Source organism: Vespa velutina, chromosome 10 (assembly GCF_912470025.1).
Source record: "Vespa velutina chromosome 10, iVesVel2.1, whole genome shotgun sequence".
In the NCBI taxonomy this organism is placed as follows: domain Eukaryota; kingdom Metazoa; phylum Arthropoda; class Insecta; order Hymenoptera; family Vespidae; genus Vespa; species Vespa velutina.
In genome coordinates this window covers 5752156-5771514 of record NC_062197.1, presented here as the reverse complement: position 1 = coordinate 5771514, position 19359 = coordinate 5752156, and the positions used below count along the sequence as shown (strand labels likewise).

The 19359-nt window shown below is 31.3% G+C and overlaps 1 protein-coding gene across 5 annotated transcripts in view; it reads left to right on the top strand.

Moving 5' to 3' along the window:
* The window catches only part of LOC124952086 (serine-rich adhesin for platelets-like), a 167778-nt gene that overhangs the window by 118141 nt on the left and 30278 nt on the right, over nt 1-19359 (top strand). For all 5 annotated transcript variants that reach the window (XR_007101816.1, XM_047501424.1, XM_047501423.1 and 2 more), the window contains one exon: nt 6159-6269. Coding sequence is in view for 4 of the 5 variants with exons in the window: in XM_047501424.1 (XP_047357380.1) it covers nt 6159-6269 (111 nt within the window). In the remaining variant the exon portion in view is untranslated. The remainder of the gene's footprint in view (nt 1-6158; nt 6270-19359) is intronic.

The window sequence follows — 19359 nt, the reverse complement described above, 5'->3', positions numbered from 1 at the left end:
GTTGCTTTTATAACTTAATAGAATTTCTTTTTTGAAGAAAACGAAAGAATATTTCAATATCGTAAATCCTAAATGGTTCTGTGTAACACCTGTAAGGGTTTGCGTCTCGATGACAGACCAGGCCGTCTTCTCTTCGTTTTCTGTTAGGCACCCTTCGAGCTTTTCCACCCTTTCTCATCGAATCCTCCACCTTCCTTGCGTCTTTCGCAAGAAGCCTGAGAAGCCGCGACATAGCTTGAATCTCCTCTTCCCTCTTTTACGAAAAACGTCCCTCCGTTCCTTTATCCATCCCTCATTGTTCTTCCACTCTCACTGTGGCGACTGACGGCAGCACCTTAAAGGCGAACCACTCTCTAACCACGTTCAAACATCACACTCGAACCACGAATATTACGAACTTTCAATCTACGAAGTTTGATCTACTTTTCTTGTTTTGTTTTTTTTTTTTTCATGCCTATTTTATTCGTACCACCTGCTGCATCGTTCGTTTTATTCGAGAAACATGACACTTATTCTCTATACCTATAAGAATGCAATTTTATCGACGACATTTTTTTCTATAATTATATTTAATATTCATTAATTATATATAATATTTATTAAATATAATATTTATTAAATATAATTGTAGAAATTTTAATATTAAATATTAATTATAATTAATATTTAATACTCTTATTATTTTTAATAATATAATATAATTCGATTTTGCAATGAATCGCCCAAATGGAGATCATCGTCTTTTAGTTCATTTTATTGAATTATTCTTTTTCTTTTTTTTTCTGTTCTTTTTTATTTTTTTTTTTTTTTTTACGTCACTTGTTTCTTGACATTATTTTTATTATGAAATTAATTTTTTATAAGTTACTAGACGTATGCAAGAGAAATTCGTATTGGACAACTTTGACAATTTTTTATTGGAGCACTTGACCATAGTCCAATAAGATAGAACAATCGAATCAAGAGAGAGAGAGAGAGAGAGAGAGATGGAGAGAGATGGATAGATAGATAGATATGAAAAAAGAAAGAAAGAAAAGAAACAAGTAAAGCCACGTGGAAATGGAATTCGATGCGATAACGCGCTAAGGGGAACGTAAATTAAAATGTCTCTGCCGTGGGAGCGTATCGAGGGAGAAGGTTTTTGCCCTAATCTTTAGTTCCTTCTCTTCTCCTTCGAATCCTTAGCACTCCTTTCTTCTTCAGTAAAATCGATTCTCTTGGGAACGCTTCTCGAATACTTTCCTTACTCTTGCGACTTCTTTACAAAGCAAAACCTTGCCAAAAGGAATTCCTATCTCTGCGACATTTTTTCCTTCCCTTACTCAAATCGATTCAAATCAGAATACTCCATTCTCTCTCTCTTTCTCTCTCTCTCTCTCTATCTATCTATCTATTAATCTATCTATCTTTGTCTTTGTTTTTATCTTTCTCTCTCTATCTGTCTGTCTTTACCTCTATTCTCTCTCTTCCTTTGTCTCTATCTCTAAGTCAGTCTGTCTCTATTTCTCTCTCTCTCTCTCTCTCTCTCTCTCTCTCTGTACTGTCTTTCTATCTATCTGTTCCTATTTATCTGTTTCTCTCTTTTTCTCTTTCAGTCATATTTTTTTCTCCCTCTTTTTCTATCTATACGTTGTATCTATGTCTCTGTCTGTCACTTTCTCTCTCCTCTTCTATCTTTCTATATCTCTCTCTGTCTCTTTTACTTTTTTTCTTTTCTCATCTCTATCAGTCTTTCTATCATTTTTCCTGTCTTTCTGTCTATTCCTATATATATATATATATATATATATATATATATATATATATATATATCTCTCTCTCTTTCTCTCTCTCCCTCTCTCTGTCTTTCTTTCTTTCTTTCTCTATTTTTCTTATCCTAAATGGGAAACCATTATCGTTTGCTCGACGATGTCTCTCGATCCATGTCCACTGTCGTCGTTAATAATCTCGGAAACGAATTCTTTGGAATAAGAATGTCCCTCGATGGAATAAAATACATATCGTTTTACCTTGGAGCATGTCTGCTAGAACCTTTAAATATACCACCACCTAAAAGCCAGACGGAAAAGTTGAAATTGATTTTGCAAAACCGCAAGCCGCCTTATGCAAATGAGAGTAGAAGGATAGAAGAGAGAAAGAGAGAGAAGGAAGAGGGAGAAAGGACGAAAGTCGATGTACCCACCCACACTTCCTCCCGTACTCTTCGTCCCACCCGCCAACCCGTTTTCATGGTCTCTTTCGCGAGGAGCACTGAATTATGAGCGTGATTTCCGGCTAGATGGACCTTCCGGCCTGGCATTAGTCCAGTGCCTGGCGAAAGTGCTCGGATAAATCAGACGCCTTTTTCGATGTGAGCACAGAGAGAAAGAGAGAGAAAGAGATAGAGATAGAGAAGCGTTAGTTTATTGCTATGTAAATCATTTCATTTTCACGACCAAGAGATTTCCAATGGTCGATAGATAGATATGAAAAAAAAAAAAAAAAAAAAAAAAAAAGGAAAGGAAGAAAAAGTGTTATGTACGCCCTCTCAGAAAAATAGCAAATCGAATTACGTTCGCGTGAGAGTTTTTATCTTGCTCGTAACATCGGTAGCAAACAGATATCATGTACAGACATCATGCGTGCCAACTACGAGGGTGCGTTACATGATATTATATTAGCATAAAACCAAGAACAGTACTTTCATGAAACAAAACATAGGGTTGAAAAAAGAACATCTATAGAAAATTCTCTAGCATTTATGACATTGTACATGTGAAACAAAAAAGAATGAAAGAAAGGTAAAGAACTTACATTCCTTTAAATATTGTTTGTGATAAATTGTAACATTTACTGGTGTACGTGATTACAAGTAATTTCACAACCGATATCAAAAATAAAACATCGAAAATTTTCGTGACGGAATAGCTCAAACGTTTTTTAAATAATCTAAATGTGTGTGTGTTTGTGTGTGTGTGTTATATATAATCTTTGTATAAAATCTTTGTTTTTTTTTTCAAAAAAAAATTTTAAAATATTTGACATTTATTTATACAGTATATTTAGATATACTATATAAATAAATTTTATTATGTAATATATTTCGATATATTACATAAATAAATTTTATTATGTAATATATTTGACATTTCTTTAAGTAATATACTTCAAGTATCATAAAAAGATGAAATTAAGTTAATACTATAATTAATCTACTTTAACGTAATAAAACTCTGTATAAATTTATTAGAAAAATTAAATTTGAGACAATATTAAATAATATTATCCTGATATATGCACGATCGTCATTATCGTATAATTGTAGTTATAATGTAAATCCTAAACCAATCGATATCATAGAAAAAAGTCTGCTGAACGTTCTATTCAGAAAAAAACGATAACCCTGATAGCGAATGTGATCATGTTATTGAGAAGGGTGGTTTTAAGGGATGACGTTAACAATAAAGATCAAAGTTACGCAAAAGAGGATTTAAAAAGATGCGAATAATAAAAATTTAAGTAGGCGGCATGTAACTCTAGAAAATGTATTATACGATCAGAGATTTTATTCGCGAATTTAATTCGATTAATTAAATCGAGTCCCACGTTATATGAAGCGGCTTACTAATAATTTTATAATTAAAGGAACGCGCACTTACGTGGCCCTTTTTCTCGATGATTTTAACTATATAGAATGCTTAAAAGCTTTCCGAAGATTAAAAGAAAGATTATTTTTGATCATGCAAAAAATAAGGGAAGGTTTTTTGAGCGGTTTAATCGTTCAGGCAGAGGGTGCGATCGTACGCATTATATTTTTATTTCTTTTTTTTTTTTTTTTTTTTATTTTTTTTTATTTTTACCTTTTTCCCACAACGAAGTTGGCTTCGCGTCCTGCGACGAACGGAGAGAATGTGTAAAAGAGACGGTTGAAACGATTTTCGAGGGTAAAACGAAGATGAATAGCCGGGAAATTGGCGAAAGGAGGGAAAGAAAGGAACGACGTGAGCCAAACACACGAGGGTTCTCGATTGTTTTGCGTGAGTTTGACTCAGCATTTTTCGATTTTTCAAATGTTTAACCTTACGTTGGATGCATTCAAAATTCAGAAAAAAAAAGAAAAAAAGAAAATTGAAAAAGAAGTTTATATCGCATAAATTTGCGATTTATATAAATGTAATAATAAATAACGATACAATTATTATCGTTAAGAAATAATAACCTATTACATTCGATGATGTTTTGTCAATTATTAAAAATTCGTCTTTCAATAAGAATTATTTAAACGCATTGAATTATTTAAAATTAATTATTTATTAAATAATATAGCCACAGTTAATAATATATTAGATTACGAACTATATTTGACGTTAATTAAAATTATTTGTATAATACAATCGTTCTACTATAGTTTATGAATAATCATTTTAATCAAAGAAAAAAAGAAAAAAAAAAGGATGACTTTTGAATCGAGTTAATTGTCGTAGCCAATTCATTCAAAGCCAACGTTGTGAACATTGAGAGACCGTACTATACTCGTGTCTTTGAGGCTCCCTCTTTGGAAAATGGCCGTTTGCAATTTAACGGAATCTCTGCATATAGAGTGGGCTCATCGTGGCAGGTCCGTACTTTAAATGACGTCCCGCGAGTCCCCGTACTAATTCTATGGGTCCTTCCAATGGATAGTAGATATATACATACGTATGTATGTATGTATACATACATATATATATATATATATATATATATATATATATATCGAGTATATAAAGCCTACGCGACGCACCCTTGCCGTCCACATGGAAGGGTGCAAGCCAAGTGCTGGTTACACAGCAGCTGCTTGTTATAATTGTAGAAGCTTCGCGATACGAAGTGCCTGCTCGAAAAGAGTAGCTCACTGGTTCTTCCAACGTACTTTTCTGCTCACCAAAATTTCACATCTCTTTCGATGGGAAAATTCAAACATTTCGATTCGTCAAATCGACTCACACTTATTTTTGTTATCGATAATGACAACGAAGCGAGAACGGTGAACAAACAATAGAAACCGAAAGGTGGGAGACTCGAAAGGGGTGACTACGTGACTTGGCATATGAAAGGGCTATTCTTGAATCTTAACCCTTTTGAGTAATATGATCGCACATACACGGTTATGTATATATACGTCAGATAAAATAATAAATGATAATAATTTATTATCAATGTAAATATAAAAATATAAAAGTTCGATCGTAGCCCAAAATTTTATTATTAAACAATTGTATTCATTATATTGTATAATTTACTATTTAATTATATATTTACTAACTATCAAGACAATTTGAGAAGTTTTATCTTAAATTAAAAAAAGAAAATATAGAAAAGAAAAACAGCCAGGAAATTTGCAAATTGTTTAACAGGCGTTATACACAAAACACACAAAATATGTTCAAGTACGTAAAAAAGAGATTACGAAATATCTTTCGTTTTTTTTTTTTTGTTTTGTTTCTTTTTTATTTTTCTTATTTTTTAATTAAAATCAAACAAAAAAAATATAATATTATTGTTATTTCGTTTTACATAAAAAAAAAAAAAGAAAAATTAAATAAATGAAATTTAACGAATACCAATTGGTAAGGTATCGATCCCGACGGGATATGTTTCGTGTTAGAAAGCCAAGAGAGCAAAGTCACTTTCTAACTTTCAACAGGATATTTGAGACGTAATTCCTGTTGGCGTAGTTTTAAGCTGCCTTAGCCAGAGCTTAAACTTTAAGAAGAGATCGTGGCTCTATGCGTAGTAAGAGATTACGGAAGTGCAACTACGGATTTCCACAAATTTACCGTCAGGTAAACTTACTCACCTTTTTTTCTTCTTTTATCAACATAACTAGATGTATTAAATTAAAAAGAAAAAAAAAGAAAACGAGAGAGAGAGAGAGAGAGAGAGAGAGAGAAGGGAAAAGATAGTCATTTTTACATTCAAGGACGATGCTCATCCCGGAAACACTTTTAATGAGGTTTTATCTCGCGTCCATTACGAGTATGCGAAAGACTGAATTGGGCTGGCTGTTAAAGTCGGAGAGATGGTCGATCGTAACGGTAACGCTAACTCCTTAAGTGCTTTCCCGCTTCGACGTTGAGAGAAAAGACAGCAGACAAAGTTACGCTATCGTGTTCACAAGACCGACGTTAATGTTTCAGGAGAGCCTCGAGGAGCGAGTTCACGAATTGGAACGGGCGCTGCAAGCGGAACGGCTCGTCGCTCAACGAGATCGCGCAACGATGACGAAACTTCAACGACAAATTAATAAGGTAAAAAAAAAAAAAAAAAAAGAATAAAAAGAAATCTCAAAACTTTTATTTAACTTTATGAATTATTTAATACTTGTAAGAAAGAAAGAAAATATTTCTATTAGAATTTTTTCGATTTGTCGATTTTTATGATATAAATTTCAATCTCTTTGTCTTTAACATATATTCTATCATTAAAATATTATTATCTTGTGGCCAAAAAAAATTCATATCGATTCAATATATCGTTTTCTTAACTAACGAATTATATTCTTTATTTAGATATTATTTATAAATTATTCGTAATTTATAAAGAAGAAAATTTATTAATAACGATTATGATCTTGCAATTAGATTTTCTAGATCAACATTTTTTAAAACTTTTAAACGGTACCACTCGATTTTTACCTTTCCTATAATTTAATTATATTAAATTGCAACAAATATCGAAAATTCATTATTGTCATTTATCATCCTTTAAAAAATAAAAATTTATTTTCTAAAGTTGATTATAAATAAAGATGTCTCGTTAAAGCATATGCATAAAACTAATAGATTTTTTAATATCGTTATAAATATACTGATATGTTTGGATATATATATATATATATATATATATATATATATATATATATATATATATATATATATACGTATGTGGAAAGAGGTGCACGAACTTTCCAGACAACCCAATATATCGGAAAATGGAAAAATAGATAAATACAGACAACATAGCCGTGAGACCAAACTTTTTATTATTAAACAGAGTTCTTTATAAATCTTAAATAATCTCTAAAGTCTTGCTATTTATTAATTCAATATTTCTAAACTTGATAAATATTTTATTCTACATGATAAATATTTTAAATAAATGATCAATATTTATAATAAAATATCAATATGTAATATAACTAGCGCAATTTTAAAACTTAATTGTTTATAATGATCAAAATATTCATATATATTATATATTTATTTGACGAAATATATTAGTTATCATTAATCAATAAAAATATTGACGAAATAAATAGAAATAATTTGTAAAAAAATATCTATCATTAAATATAATATTAGATCTATGAATTTTATTCATTTTCATTTATTTTATTTAGATATATTATATCGATCAATTTTTTGTCAATTAAATCATTGATTTTTATAAGATTAAAATAAATATAAAATATGATAGAATCGATGAACAAATTTAAGTGGACAATAGATGAAATCGATTATGTAAGTTTAGATATACTTACCAAATCCTAAGCTAATCTGGATTTCCTCAAGAGCAACTTAACGGCAATGGCATTTGAAAAGGGCAACGATTCCTCCTTCTCAAGAGGGAGGAAAATGATGTACGACGAGAGATGCGGGAAGGTCTGCTTCTGACGTATATCCGTGGCCCTTTTCCTACGAGCCCTCTTCGTTTGCAATCCTATGATATAAAGTATCATGACAAAAACAAGCGCTTGCAGGCAGACTAGTAAAGTATATTCTGTTTTGGCATAAAACTTTCGGTTTTAAGATTAAACTTCTTTCCGTCATTGATTAATATCTTCTTAACAAATATAACAAAGATAACAAAGTAAATACGATTAATAAGGGAAATTTTTATCTCGCACAAAAAAGAAAAAGAAAAGAAAAAGTAAAAGAAAAAAGGACAAATATTTCTCTTTACTTATTATATAGAAAAGCTTCGCTTTTTCATAATAATTATGATGAATATAATGGTTATGTCATCGTGACAATTTTCTTTCTGCATAATTAATATTACTCGTATTTCTACATAATTTAAATTTATCCATTTCACTAATTCCATTTTTATATGTCAGTCACAACCATTAACTCCCACGTCGTATTTTAACATTAATACGTTTGCATTAAAATGAGACTTCAATTTTTTAAATAATTAATCGACTGTTTGCATTTCTGTATTATCACAAAAATTGTTTGTTGGAAATGGTTTCGATGGAAACCATAAACAGAACCGTTTCGTTGATTTTAAACAAAATTTATACTGTAATGTTGATAATAAAATTATCGCGTCATTTTGATAATCTTTCTGATATTTCAAACAAAATATGTTTACGTCTGAGAAAAGTAAGTGTTCGATAAAATTACAATGAAATCGGTCGGATCGTTTAATTAATTTTCAATTTAAAATTGTTCGTAATTAAATTGACACAATTTTCAATTCTAAATAAATATTTTCAATCGATCTCGAAATGAAATTTTGAACGGCAACATTTTTCACAATGGTACAAAAACTTTTGTGTAAATATCATGTTTGAATAAATCGATTTGGTCGTTTGATAGTCTATGTAAATATAAAAGAAAAAAAAAAAAAAAGATTTACGCAGACAATTACAGAGATGTATATTTAAAAAAACGTATATGATTCGTTCGAAACTTCAAACGAAATTGAAAAATTCCATTTCTATTAAAAGTTATTCCGAGGTAATACTTTTTCTCGATGTTGATTACACGAAAAACTCCTCTGCAGTCTTGCTTAAAAGTAGTAATCAACTTCAAAGGAATAATCATTGACAGAGATTTATTCTCTTTTTAATTATTCCCGAAATTTTTTCGATCATTTCCTTTTTTTTCTTTTTTCCTTTACATCTTCTTTTCTTTTTTTTTCCCTTTCTTTATGTTCGTTCGAAAAGAAAGAAAAAGAACAAAAAGAAATAGAACCTCCCTTCACGCCAAGTCCATACTCTTCGAAATATCTCTAAATAAATAACAACGTGTGACTTCGAGAAATTTCTTTTTCTTTTTCTTTTTTCTTTTTTATCCTTAAAAAAATAATCAAAACTTAATATCAATCGCCTCGCATCAAAAAAGATATACAAAAGATTATAAATACGATATATAACAAATTTTTGTTCTTTCTTTTTTTTAACACATTTGTATAACTACATCGTTCAAAAGAAAATAAAAATTATATATTTTTCGATCGTATTTATCGCGTTTACTTAACATTCGTTTCGTATTTAAAGGATGATAACTCTTATATGCGAGAAGAGGGAACGAATGGAAAAGGGAAGATGGGGAAGGAGATGAATAAGAAGGCTGGAGGGAGGAAAGGAAGGGGATGGAATAAAATCGTAACGCGTTAAGGCGAAAGAAGATGCCTACATATAATGCAAAGGCAGACATCTCACAGAATTCATTTTCAATAAAGATTCGTCTGTAGCCTTGAGCGAGGGGTAGGAGAGGGTGTGAGAGAGTGTGAGAAAAGAAGGACCAAAAGGAAAAGAAAAAGAAAAAGGAGGAAAATGGAGAGGATATCGATGCATCGAAAAGACGACGCTTATACTTCGAAGTTTCCTAATAAACCTACATTTAAAAATTGTGTCTTATCGTAAAATAATCCTTAATAATAATAATAATAATAATTTTTCATTTTCATTTTAATTATAATAAACTTTTATCATTCGTACGAATTGATTCTTCTTACGAACACTAATTATATATATATATATATATATATATATATATATATATATATATGAGCCGTTTATTTTGAAAGTGGCTTAACTCCATTTATCTTCAAATCGAGATATTTAAGGGTTTGCGTTTCAATGAATTTAAAAATATACGTATAGGATACTAATGAGTTATACTACTTAAGTATATCTAAGGGTATTAAATTTATAGTTCCTATTAAAATAGTGGCAATTATTAAGTGATTAATATGCGTTTTCTTATCAAAAATGGAGTTAGGCGACTTTCAAAATTAACAATCAGATTCATTATAAAATTTGAAGGTGCCCAAGTCCATTCAACATAATTTAAGATGCTTCAAATTGAAAAAAAAACAATGCTCAATTTATTTTACATATCTTTAAAACACATCGAAAACATAATTTATGCGACTCAAAACATTTTTTAACTATATAATGTACAAAATTACGAACAATAATTTATTATAAAACAATTTACTACTCATCTAAATTTTGTGTATGTGAAAGGGATTTGAAGAAATCATGATGTTCCGGTGTTATATATCGTAATAGGTCAATTATGTCCTTGAATTTTGCTGTTGTAATTTGTCTGATATTTTTATACAGTGGTATCAATACAATATTTTCGAACTTTCTTGGTGTACCCCGACGTGATAATAAATTCAGGACTTAAAAATTTTCAGTTTCATTCATTGATGTCTTATAGAAAATTTTATATTATAAAGAAATATTTTTTATTTCTTTTTAATTCAAGGATTTTCATTTATTTGTATAATAATTTTTACAATGATTCACGTTCAAGTGTTTCATCGAAAAATAATTTCTTTTTTTGTTTTTACAAATTGAAATTATATACAAACGGAAAACGGCGTTTAAATAATAAAGTCTTATTTGTACGAATAACTTTATGGAAATTAAAAAAAAAAAAAATTAAGAAATAAATAAAAAAGAAAACAAAAAAAAGAGGAAAGCTTCTGTTTCAATAATCACTCTTAAATGAATAATAAATGTTTAATCGAAATATCGTTGTTCAAACGAAGCCACGAATTTTTCGGATAAACCTTCTAATACGATACGTAAGACTTCTCAATGAAATATTTATTCGACTTCAAATCGAACAAATTGTTCTTTTTCTTTTCTTTTTTTTTACACTATCGGTAAACAGAAAGAAATTAATATGTTGTTTAAAACATAATATTATTTATAATAAAATCATTCTTATCAATTCAATCATTATGATATGATTGTTTTATATATCTTTTCGCGCAAGTGCGTACTGGAACATCTGTTCGTAAAGAATTCCTTAAGATGAGACGAACGACGATATAAATTTTTATATTGCTATTAAAAGTCTTTCTACCTGAAATTTAGAAAAACTACAAAAGACTGAGAAAGAGAGAGAAAGAATGACTAAATACACAGGAGGCGAGGCTAACCTAATAGGAGGCGGGGCCAAGCATTCCAGAGGGCGTGGCTAAACTAGTTGGGGGCGGGGCCAAGTACTCCAGAGGGCGTGGCTAAACTAGTTGGGGGCGGGACCAAGTACTCCAGAGGGCGTGGCTAAACTAGTTGGGGGCGGGGCCAAGTACTCCAGAGGGCGTGGCTAAACTAGTTGGGGGCGGGGCCAAGCATTCCAGAGGGCGTGGCTAAACTAGTTGGGGGCGGGGCCAAGTACTCCAGAGGGCGTGGCAAAACTAGTTGGGGGCGGGGCCAAGTACTCCAGAGGGCGTGGCTAAACTAGTTGGGGGCGGGGCCAAGCATTCCAGAGGGCGTGGCTAAACTAGTTGGGGGCGGGGCCAAGTACTCCAGAGGGCGTGGCTAAACTAGTTGGGGGCGGGGCCAAGCATTCCAGAGGGCGTGGCTAAACTAGTTGGGGCGGGGCCAAGTACTCCAGAGGGCGTGGCTAAACTAGTTGGGGGGCGGGGCCAAGTACTCCAGAGGGCGTGGCTAAACTAGTTGGGGGCGGGGTCAAGTACTCCAGAGGGCGTGGCTAAACTAGTTGGGGGGCGGGGCCGACCACTCCAGAGGGCGTGGCTAATCTAGTTGGGGGCGGGGCCAGAAACTACAGCGGCGGGGTGACCAAGGAGGGATCGGCGCCAAACATCCCAGGAGGCGGGACTAAACTGGTAGGGGCGGGGCTAACCTAGTAGGGGGCTAACCTGGTAGGGGGCGGGCATATACTATGTATTTGTTTCTGTGTCTGTGTGTATGCATAGAGAGAAAATCGATAATGGAGAACATGTTTTCGTGGAAGAAACTTCTTGAAATTTGTATCCGTAGTCCCAAAAGGATGTTTCTCTCTCTCTCCTCGATTTTCTAAGATAGTCATATAATCAATAGTCAGTATAATTATTTATAGTCATTATAGTAAGTTTATAGTAAATATATATATATTTTTTTTTTTATTATTATTATTATATTAATTAACGCGAACAATTTTGTTTTTTTTTTCTTTTTTATCTAATAACGTAAATAAATCCTTTTTATTATATTCCTTTACAATATCATATTTCTTCCTTACGATCTTATCTCTGTAACTCATGTAAAGAACCCTCGGCTTGAACGAAACGAAATAACTCGTACGGTCATAACCTGTCTTTAACCTTTCTGCTATAGTATAGATAAGTGTTTATTGGATATAATCGTGAAAAAAAATAAGAATATATATATATATATATATATATATATATAATAAATATGTGTATATATAAATTTATAAATATCATAATAAAACAATATATATATATTATATATTCGTGTAGTGAAAAAAATTAATGTTCCGGCATATGTAAAATATGCTATATATTATATAATATATATATATATATATCATATATTTATTGTATGATATAGATCAATCCTATATAATCCATAATAGTTGAAATTATTTCTTACGAAATAAGAGAAATAAATCTAAAAATAAAATCGGACTACGATAATAAGAAATAATATATTTTTGAAGATATCTCGTCGATTATACAACTCTCTTGTTTCCTTCTATCTCCCAATGAGTTTGTAATTGTTACATTGGTTTCTCTTGTGTGTTCTCATTCATCGATAAGCACGCTTCACCGTCTATTAGTCGTACTCGAATTACGGTCAAACGGATACCGCCTCGGGTACTCATAGTAGTAACTCCGCGATCAAAGGACGCGTCGATTCGAGCTTTGCTGCGAGTGCGATCTTCACGTACGACTGGAGCTTAAAATACACCCTCGTTTCCTCTAACTATCCTTTGAAAACGAACGTCGAATGTCGAACTAATATGCTTTCAGTAATTATTCGGAAACGATATCGACCAGATAATTTGTTGATCGGTTTCTCCGATCGATGTAAAAACGATTAAAAAAAAAAGAAAAAAAGAAAAGAAAAGAAAGAATAAATTCCAACCTTGTCTTGTAATTTTCTGTATTATCGTACAATTAAAGTTATACAGAATGATGTCAAAAGTCATTTATTTGTTTCTTCTTGGCTGTAAAGTTTGTAAAAATAATTGGTAGCACGTAATATTAATTAGAAAATTATTTACTATATTTATTATATGGTTATTCATTTTTTTTTTTTTTTAATTAGGTTTGAATAATTACATCTACAGGTAAACAGATCGTTCATTTTTTTCAATAAATGTAAAAATATAATTCTGTTTTAGACTCAGAACAAAATAATTGTTTTTTAAACTCTAACTTTCGCGATATTGACCAATCGTATAGTTATCATCAGATTCAAGGGAAATATATGAACATCTATGCACTTGATCGCAGTGATCTTTCAATTATCCTGTATAAAATTGATAAATATCTATTTATTATATATTTATTACCATTATTTATATTTGTTATAATTTACATATTAATTTATCGTCACTTATGCTAATACTGTTCTATAATTTATTTTTAATCATTTAATATTCATCTCAATGCTTATTGATATTTAAGAAATGATTATAATTTATTTCTAATTATATTTTATGTTTAGACAAATGAAATAGAAATTTTTATCGGTGCATAATAATCTTTCGTCTTTTCTCGCGTTATCGTATTATTAGTTATGAACATGTATCGAATATATGAAATATTTTTTAAGGGATAACCGAGAAGGTTCGTACGCTCGATGTCACCCTCTCATTTTTCATTAGACACGCGTAGTAAATGATCGATACCGAAGCGTAGAGGAGAATCGGAGCGTCCGCGACGTCTCGGCGCCGTTGAATCTTACCTTCCCCTATTTCTTTACTTCTCCCTCTAACATTATACTTTATCCTTCATCCTTGGCGCCTTTCGAATTTACTTCTTCCGACGTGCCGCTTAGGGATTTTCGATTTATCCTATCTCAGATTTGTAAGTAAGTTCCTAAATAAAGATTACACGTCGGATGTGCCTTTGCGAATCTTATTTTCTTTTTCTTTGTTCTTTTTCTTTTCTTTATCTAATAAAACATAGTAACAATAACTTTAACATTATCTGTGACAAATAAGATTACATACATGAATAAATCCATTGTAAACTGAACACTTAAATATTATAATTTCGCTATATTACAAAGAGGATAAGGAGTTGTTGTATCGCCATTTGAAAGCAAGAAATGGAATGATAGAAAAATTTCTTTGTTCAACATTATTTTATTAAAATATCAAGGTCATCTTTATCTTCCCTTTTTCCTTTCTTCTTTCTAAGAAATAGCATATACATTTATTATCGTCGTACAATAACTCATAAAGATACTGATTCAAATGGTACACAATTTTTCAAACGAAAAAGAATCATCAATTGCATTGTAAAAAAAAAAAAAAAAGAAAAAAAAGAAAAATGAAATTATAATATATGCAATTTATTCTCGCTAGAGTTCTTCAAAAGGATACTCGCTAGCGAGTTATTCTCGCGCGATGAAAAAAAAAGAAGGATGAAAGAGAAAAAAGAGAAAGAGAGAGAGAGAGAGAGAGAGAGACAATTTGATGAAACGTCGGGATCCGTCAGACGGATGTACGTGTTCGTTCTCTTCTTCAAAAGGGGAAGGTTTTACAGGAGGCAAACGTTAGATATGTCGACAGTGAGTCGCGTAAACGCAAAGGGATAGAGAGGAGGGTTGAAAGAAGTGAAGACGAATAGGAAGACGAAGAAGAGAAGTAGAGGAGGATATCTTCTTGCAAAGTGGCATGTAAATTGCTCGCACGTACATTAGTCATCATCGTTCCTCGCAGCCCTCACCTCAACTTTCTTCGAGACAAGTACCTCTTGCCCTCCGCTCTCTCTCTCTCTCTCTCTCTCTCTCTCTCTTCTCCTTCTCATCCTTATCCTCCTCTTCCTTGCATCTCCAACCCCTCTCATGGACCGTTTGTCTCTTTCAGTTTCTCTTTACCAAAGGTTCTACCTCCTCTAGGCTCCTCTTTAACTTTCCCCAGATATAAATTCTACAGTTAACAGGAAAAGAGATAGAGAGAGAGATAGATATATATATATATATATATATATATATATAGAGAGAGAGAGAGAGAGAGAGAGAGAGAGAGACAGGTGGTAGAAGGAATTGCTCGCAAGTCGAATCGGAGAAGCTTGCCGCTGAAATTCTATCTCGCACCGATCATCTCCGATGTCAGAGAGACATGCGAATGAGAAAAGGGCTCACGGATCTCACCTTCTTACATACCCGCTCCGCCTCCCCTCCCCCCTCCTCTACCTCTTTTCCTATGTCTACTTTGCAATGGTAAACGCAACCAATGGAATTTTCATTAAACGTAGAACGATTTACAGTAATATTTTTCATATACGAACTCTCATAGATATAAATAATTATATATTTTTTTTTCCTTTTTTTTTTTGGTTAAATAATTTAAAGATTTGTAGTAATATTTTTATACGAACTCTTATAGGTGAATGTGATATATATATAATGTGTATATATATATAACGTTTCTAATTAAATTTACTTAATAAAAAATATGTTCTACTAAACTTTTTACGGAACATGCAACAAACTATAATAAGAAATAATTTAAAAGTACCTCTTTTCTTATTATTACTAGACTAAACCAAAAAAAAAAATAAAAAAAATAAATAAAAAAGAAAAAAGAAAAAGAAAATTTGGTGAAAATTATAGAATCTTACTAAAACTCTATAGCATTAATTTTATTCAACAAGTTTTGCATACATCATCGTGGAAGAACCGTTTTTGGTTGAAATTATTCGAGTAACGGATAATTATACGCTCACTTTTCCAACATCGTAAACTTGCACTCCCTTCGACCTTTCTAAATTCATTTCTCTAGAAAGTTCGAGCTTTAAGGGAGGGCGAACGTCGTTCAAAGAAGAACGTCGTGGCATAAAATTTTAATCCGCTTCAGGTTTTCTCTTCTTCTCCGACCCCTTCAAGAAGACGGATAAGAAGTTGCAAAGTGGCAAACAAAGAATATTAGAACGATTACGAAAAATCTTGCGGTTCTTCTAGGCTCGTTGTTTCACGAATATATTCCGGTGGAAAAAAAAAAGAAGAAAAAAAAAAAAAGGAAAACGTAGAAATGAAAAATATATGATAAAATCATTTTCCTCGAATTCGTTTCGTAGAATTAGCGTGACTCGATTTATACTGGTTTAATGGTACGCATCGTACGATTGCATGATGTGTTTTAACTATACAATAACGTATTTTATCAAAGTATACCAATCGTAAAACGCTTAACACGATCGATAATATACTTGTGATGGAAGAAATTGTTTTTTTTTTTTATTAATTATTGTGTTTTTTTCTTTCTATTTTTCTTTGTTTGCTATAGTTATCGTTGTGTTAGAGAAAGTACCATAGACACGTGTCGTTTTAAATTGTTTTGAGACAAAACAAAATGTGAGACAAAAGGTACTGATATGTTTGCTAATAGACAATTTTTTTAAAGAATGAAATTTTAAAGAAAAATCGTGAAATGAATAGGGGAATGGATACATTTAAAATAATCAAATTCTAATATTTTCACCGTATTATTATCATCATATTATACAAGTATTATAATATATTATATATTATATTATACCTTCCTGTAATACTCACTTTCAAAGTTTTCGTATGAATACGGCCTGAAAATTATAAAAGCATTCATATAACGTGCTACTTTTAAAAACGCTATTTTTTGTGGAACACAAAATCACGATATTTTTTATAATAAAATTGAAAATTAGTAAACTTAAAGAATTTTTATGATTTTCCTTTTTTTTTTATATATAAATTTTTAATATTCCCTTCTTTTAATATTAAACGAAAATCGTTTAATAATCTCAAATTTTGAACAATCTTGAAACAATCCTTTTTCATATTTTTTGATACAGATTGTCAACATTTTTTATATTACTTTTGTGACATTTATCAACGCGATACAAATTGTCGTTTTATTAAATAATTATCTACCATATCATCTTTCTCGGATATACACATTTATGTTGATTCTTCAATCCAAAATAATAGAAGAAAATTTTGCCTAATTAATCCCATGCCGCATAAAAATGAAAAAAGAAAAAAACACTTCATTATACGACTATAATAACAACAGAATCTTCTTTTCCAACGACTTGGATCACCCTTGCGAATGTGCAAAATTCTCCTGAGAGGGAGAACGTAAATCGCTCTAATCGATTCGAAAGACAGAGAAAGAGAAAGAGAGAGAGAGAGAGAGAGAGATAAAGAGAGACAAGTAATGACTAATGACCGAGGTACATTTAGGGGTTGGACCACATTGCCATCGCGGTTTACGACGATGCGCCCGAGTAGTACATAACTTTGCACTTTGAAACGGAACGTTTCAGCCTATGGAGGAAACGATCGTTGGGCTTTCGTTCTACGAACGGATCGTTTCCCCTTGCAAAATGGCTAATACCTCGATAGCACGCTAAATAACCTTCGCGAACGATCTTTCGTATATCTAACCGCAAAAAAAAACTCTCCCTTAAACAAGTAACGAATAATCCAAATCTAATCCAAATAAATAAATATATATGGTATATTACGATAAAATATATAATAAATTTTGTAAGTGAACGAAAGGGTGAAAAGTGAAAAATGAAAGGAAAAGCAAGAGAAAAGAAAGAAATAATAAACAACAAAATGTAAAAATGTTGATTTTAGAGAGTAAAAATTTAATATAAAGCGTCTTATTATTTTATCGCAAATTAAAAAACTTTACCAATGTCTTGCAACATATCGTAATGCAGAATATATTCGATGAATTATTATTGTTCGGTGGTAAGCGTTTTCCTGCGGTCTATATGGGAAAAAAGAAAAAAAAAAAAAAGAAAAAGAAAAAAATATAAAAAGAGAACAACGATATAGAGGACGTGTGCCGCATTAACGATCGCCCCTTGTATTTTCCGCTCTCGAAACGGAAACGAGATTAAACGGGAACGATGCAACAGCGAGAAATTTAATAAACGCGCTCGATCAACGGCCGAGCTGTAAATAATCAAGCTCTTCCCTTGGTGAAAGCGAAAACTTATCGTTTCGCCGCATCGCCGCCGTATCGTGTTACTCCGTTAATTGCTTCGTTTGCGATATAATAAGAGGATAATTTCGTTGACCTCTTTTTTTTTTCGGATAGATAAGCACGTTTTTTGCTTTGATAAAAACGGGGTCAACGATTTAATATATGTTCTATTTCGTAAGAATCACTTGCGAACTCTGCATGTCTAATTACGAGAATTAAATATTATTAAAAGAAAAGAAAACCATTTGTTAATAAGTATGAAATATTTGTCGCGACAATATATTATGGATAAAATATCCAATATCGTATGTATATATATATATATATATATATATATGGAGTGTCCGAAAAATTGATCGCCTCATTTGTTTGTCGAGCAGCTTTGAAACCGGTAGCATGAGATGACGACCATGCAAACTGTGTTTGATAAATAAGAATTTAATTTTTTTTTTCCTTTTTTGTTTCTTTTTTTTTTTTTTGTTTTTTTTTTCATTTTATGTATTTGCCAACGACGTTTAAAAATCGTCCAATTAGAGAAAAATATATCGATGACAATCCCGATAGAAAAAAAATTATTAAATTTATTAATAGAAACTATTTGTGAAAAATTGTTAGAGATATAAAAATTAATTGAAAGGTATAAAATTTGAGATTTGAGAAAAGATCGTCTTATCGTTTAGACGATAAAATATTGTATTATATTATCACTATTATTATTATTATTATTATTATTATTATTATTATTATTATTATTATTATTATTATTATTATTATTATTATCATCTTCATCATTATTTATTAATGTAACAAATAACGTTAGAACGCATTTTTTTGTCCATCATATTATTAACCCACAAATCATTATTATTAACTTCATCATTATTAAAACAAATTATTATTATAAAGTTATTCTGAACTATGAGATTCCACATTATATATATACACGACTTAAGACTCTTTTTTTACCTTCTTTTTTCCAATTTTTTATTTACAGCATTTGAAATGCTAAATTCACCGAGAACCCCTAGCGACCCTACGGCTTTTTATCGAAGGGTCGTGCTTGAGAGTCTTTAATTAATGGCGTACCAGAGATGCGCGCACACGTTTATATCCGTAACGTCCCGTGTGAGCCACGAATTATTTTCCACTGAGGAAACAAAAGGCGAAGGGTCCATCTCGTCGAGACACG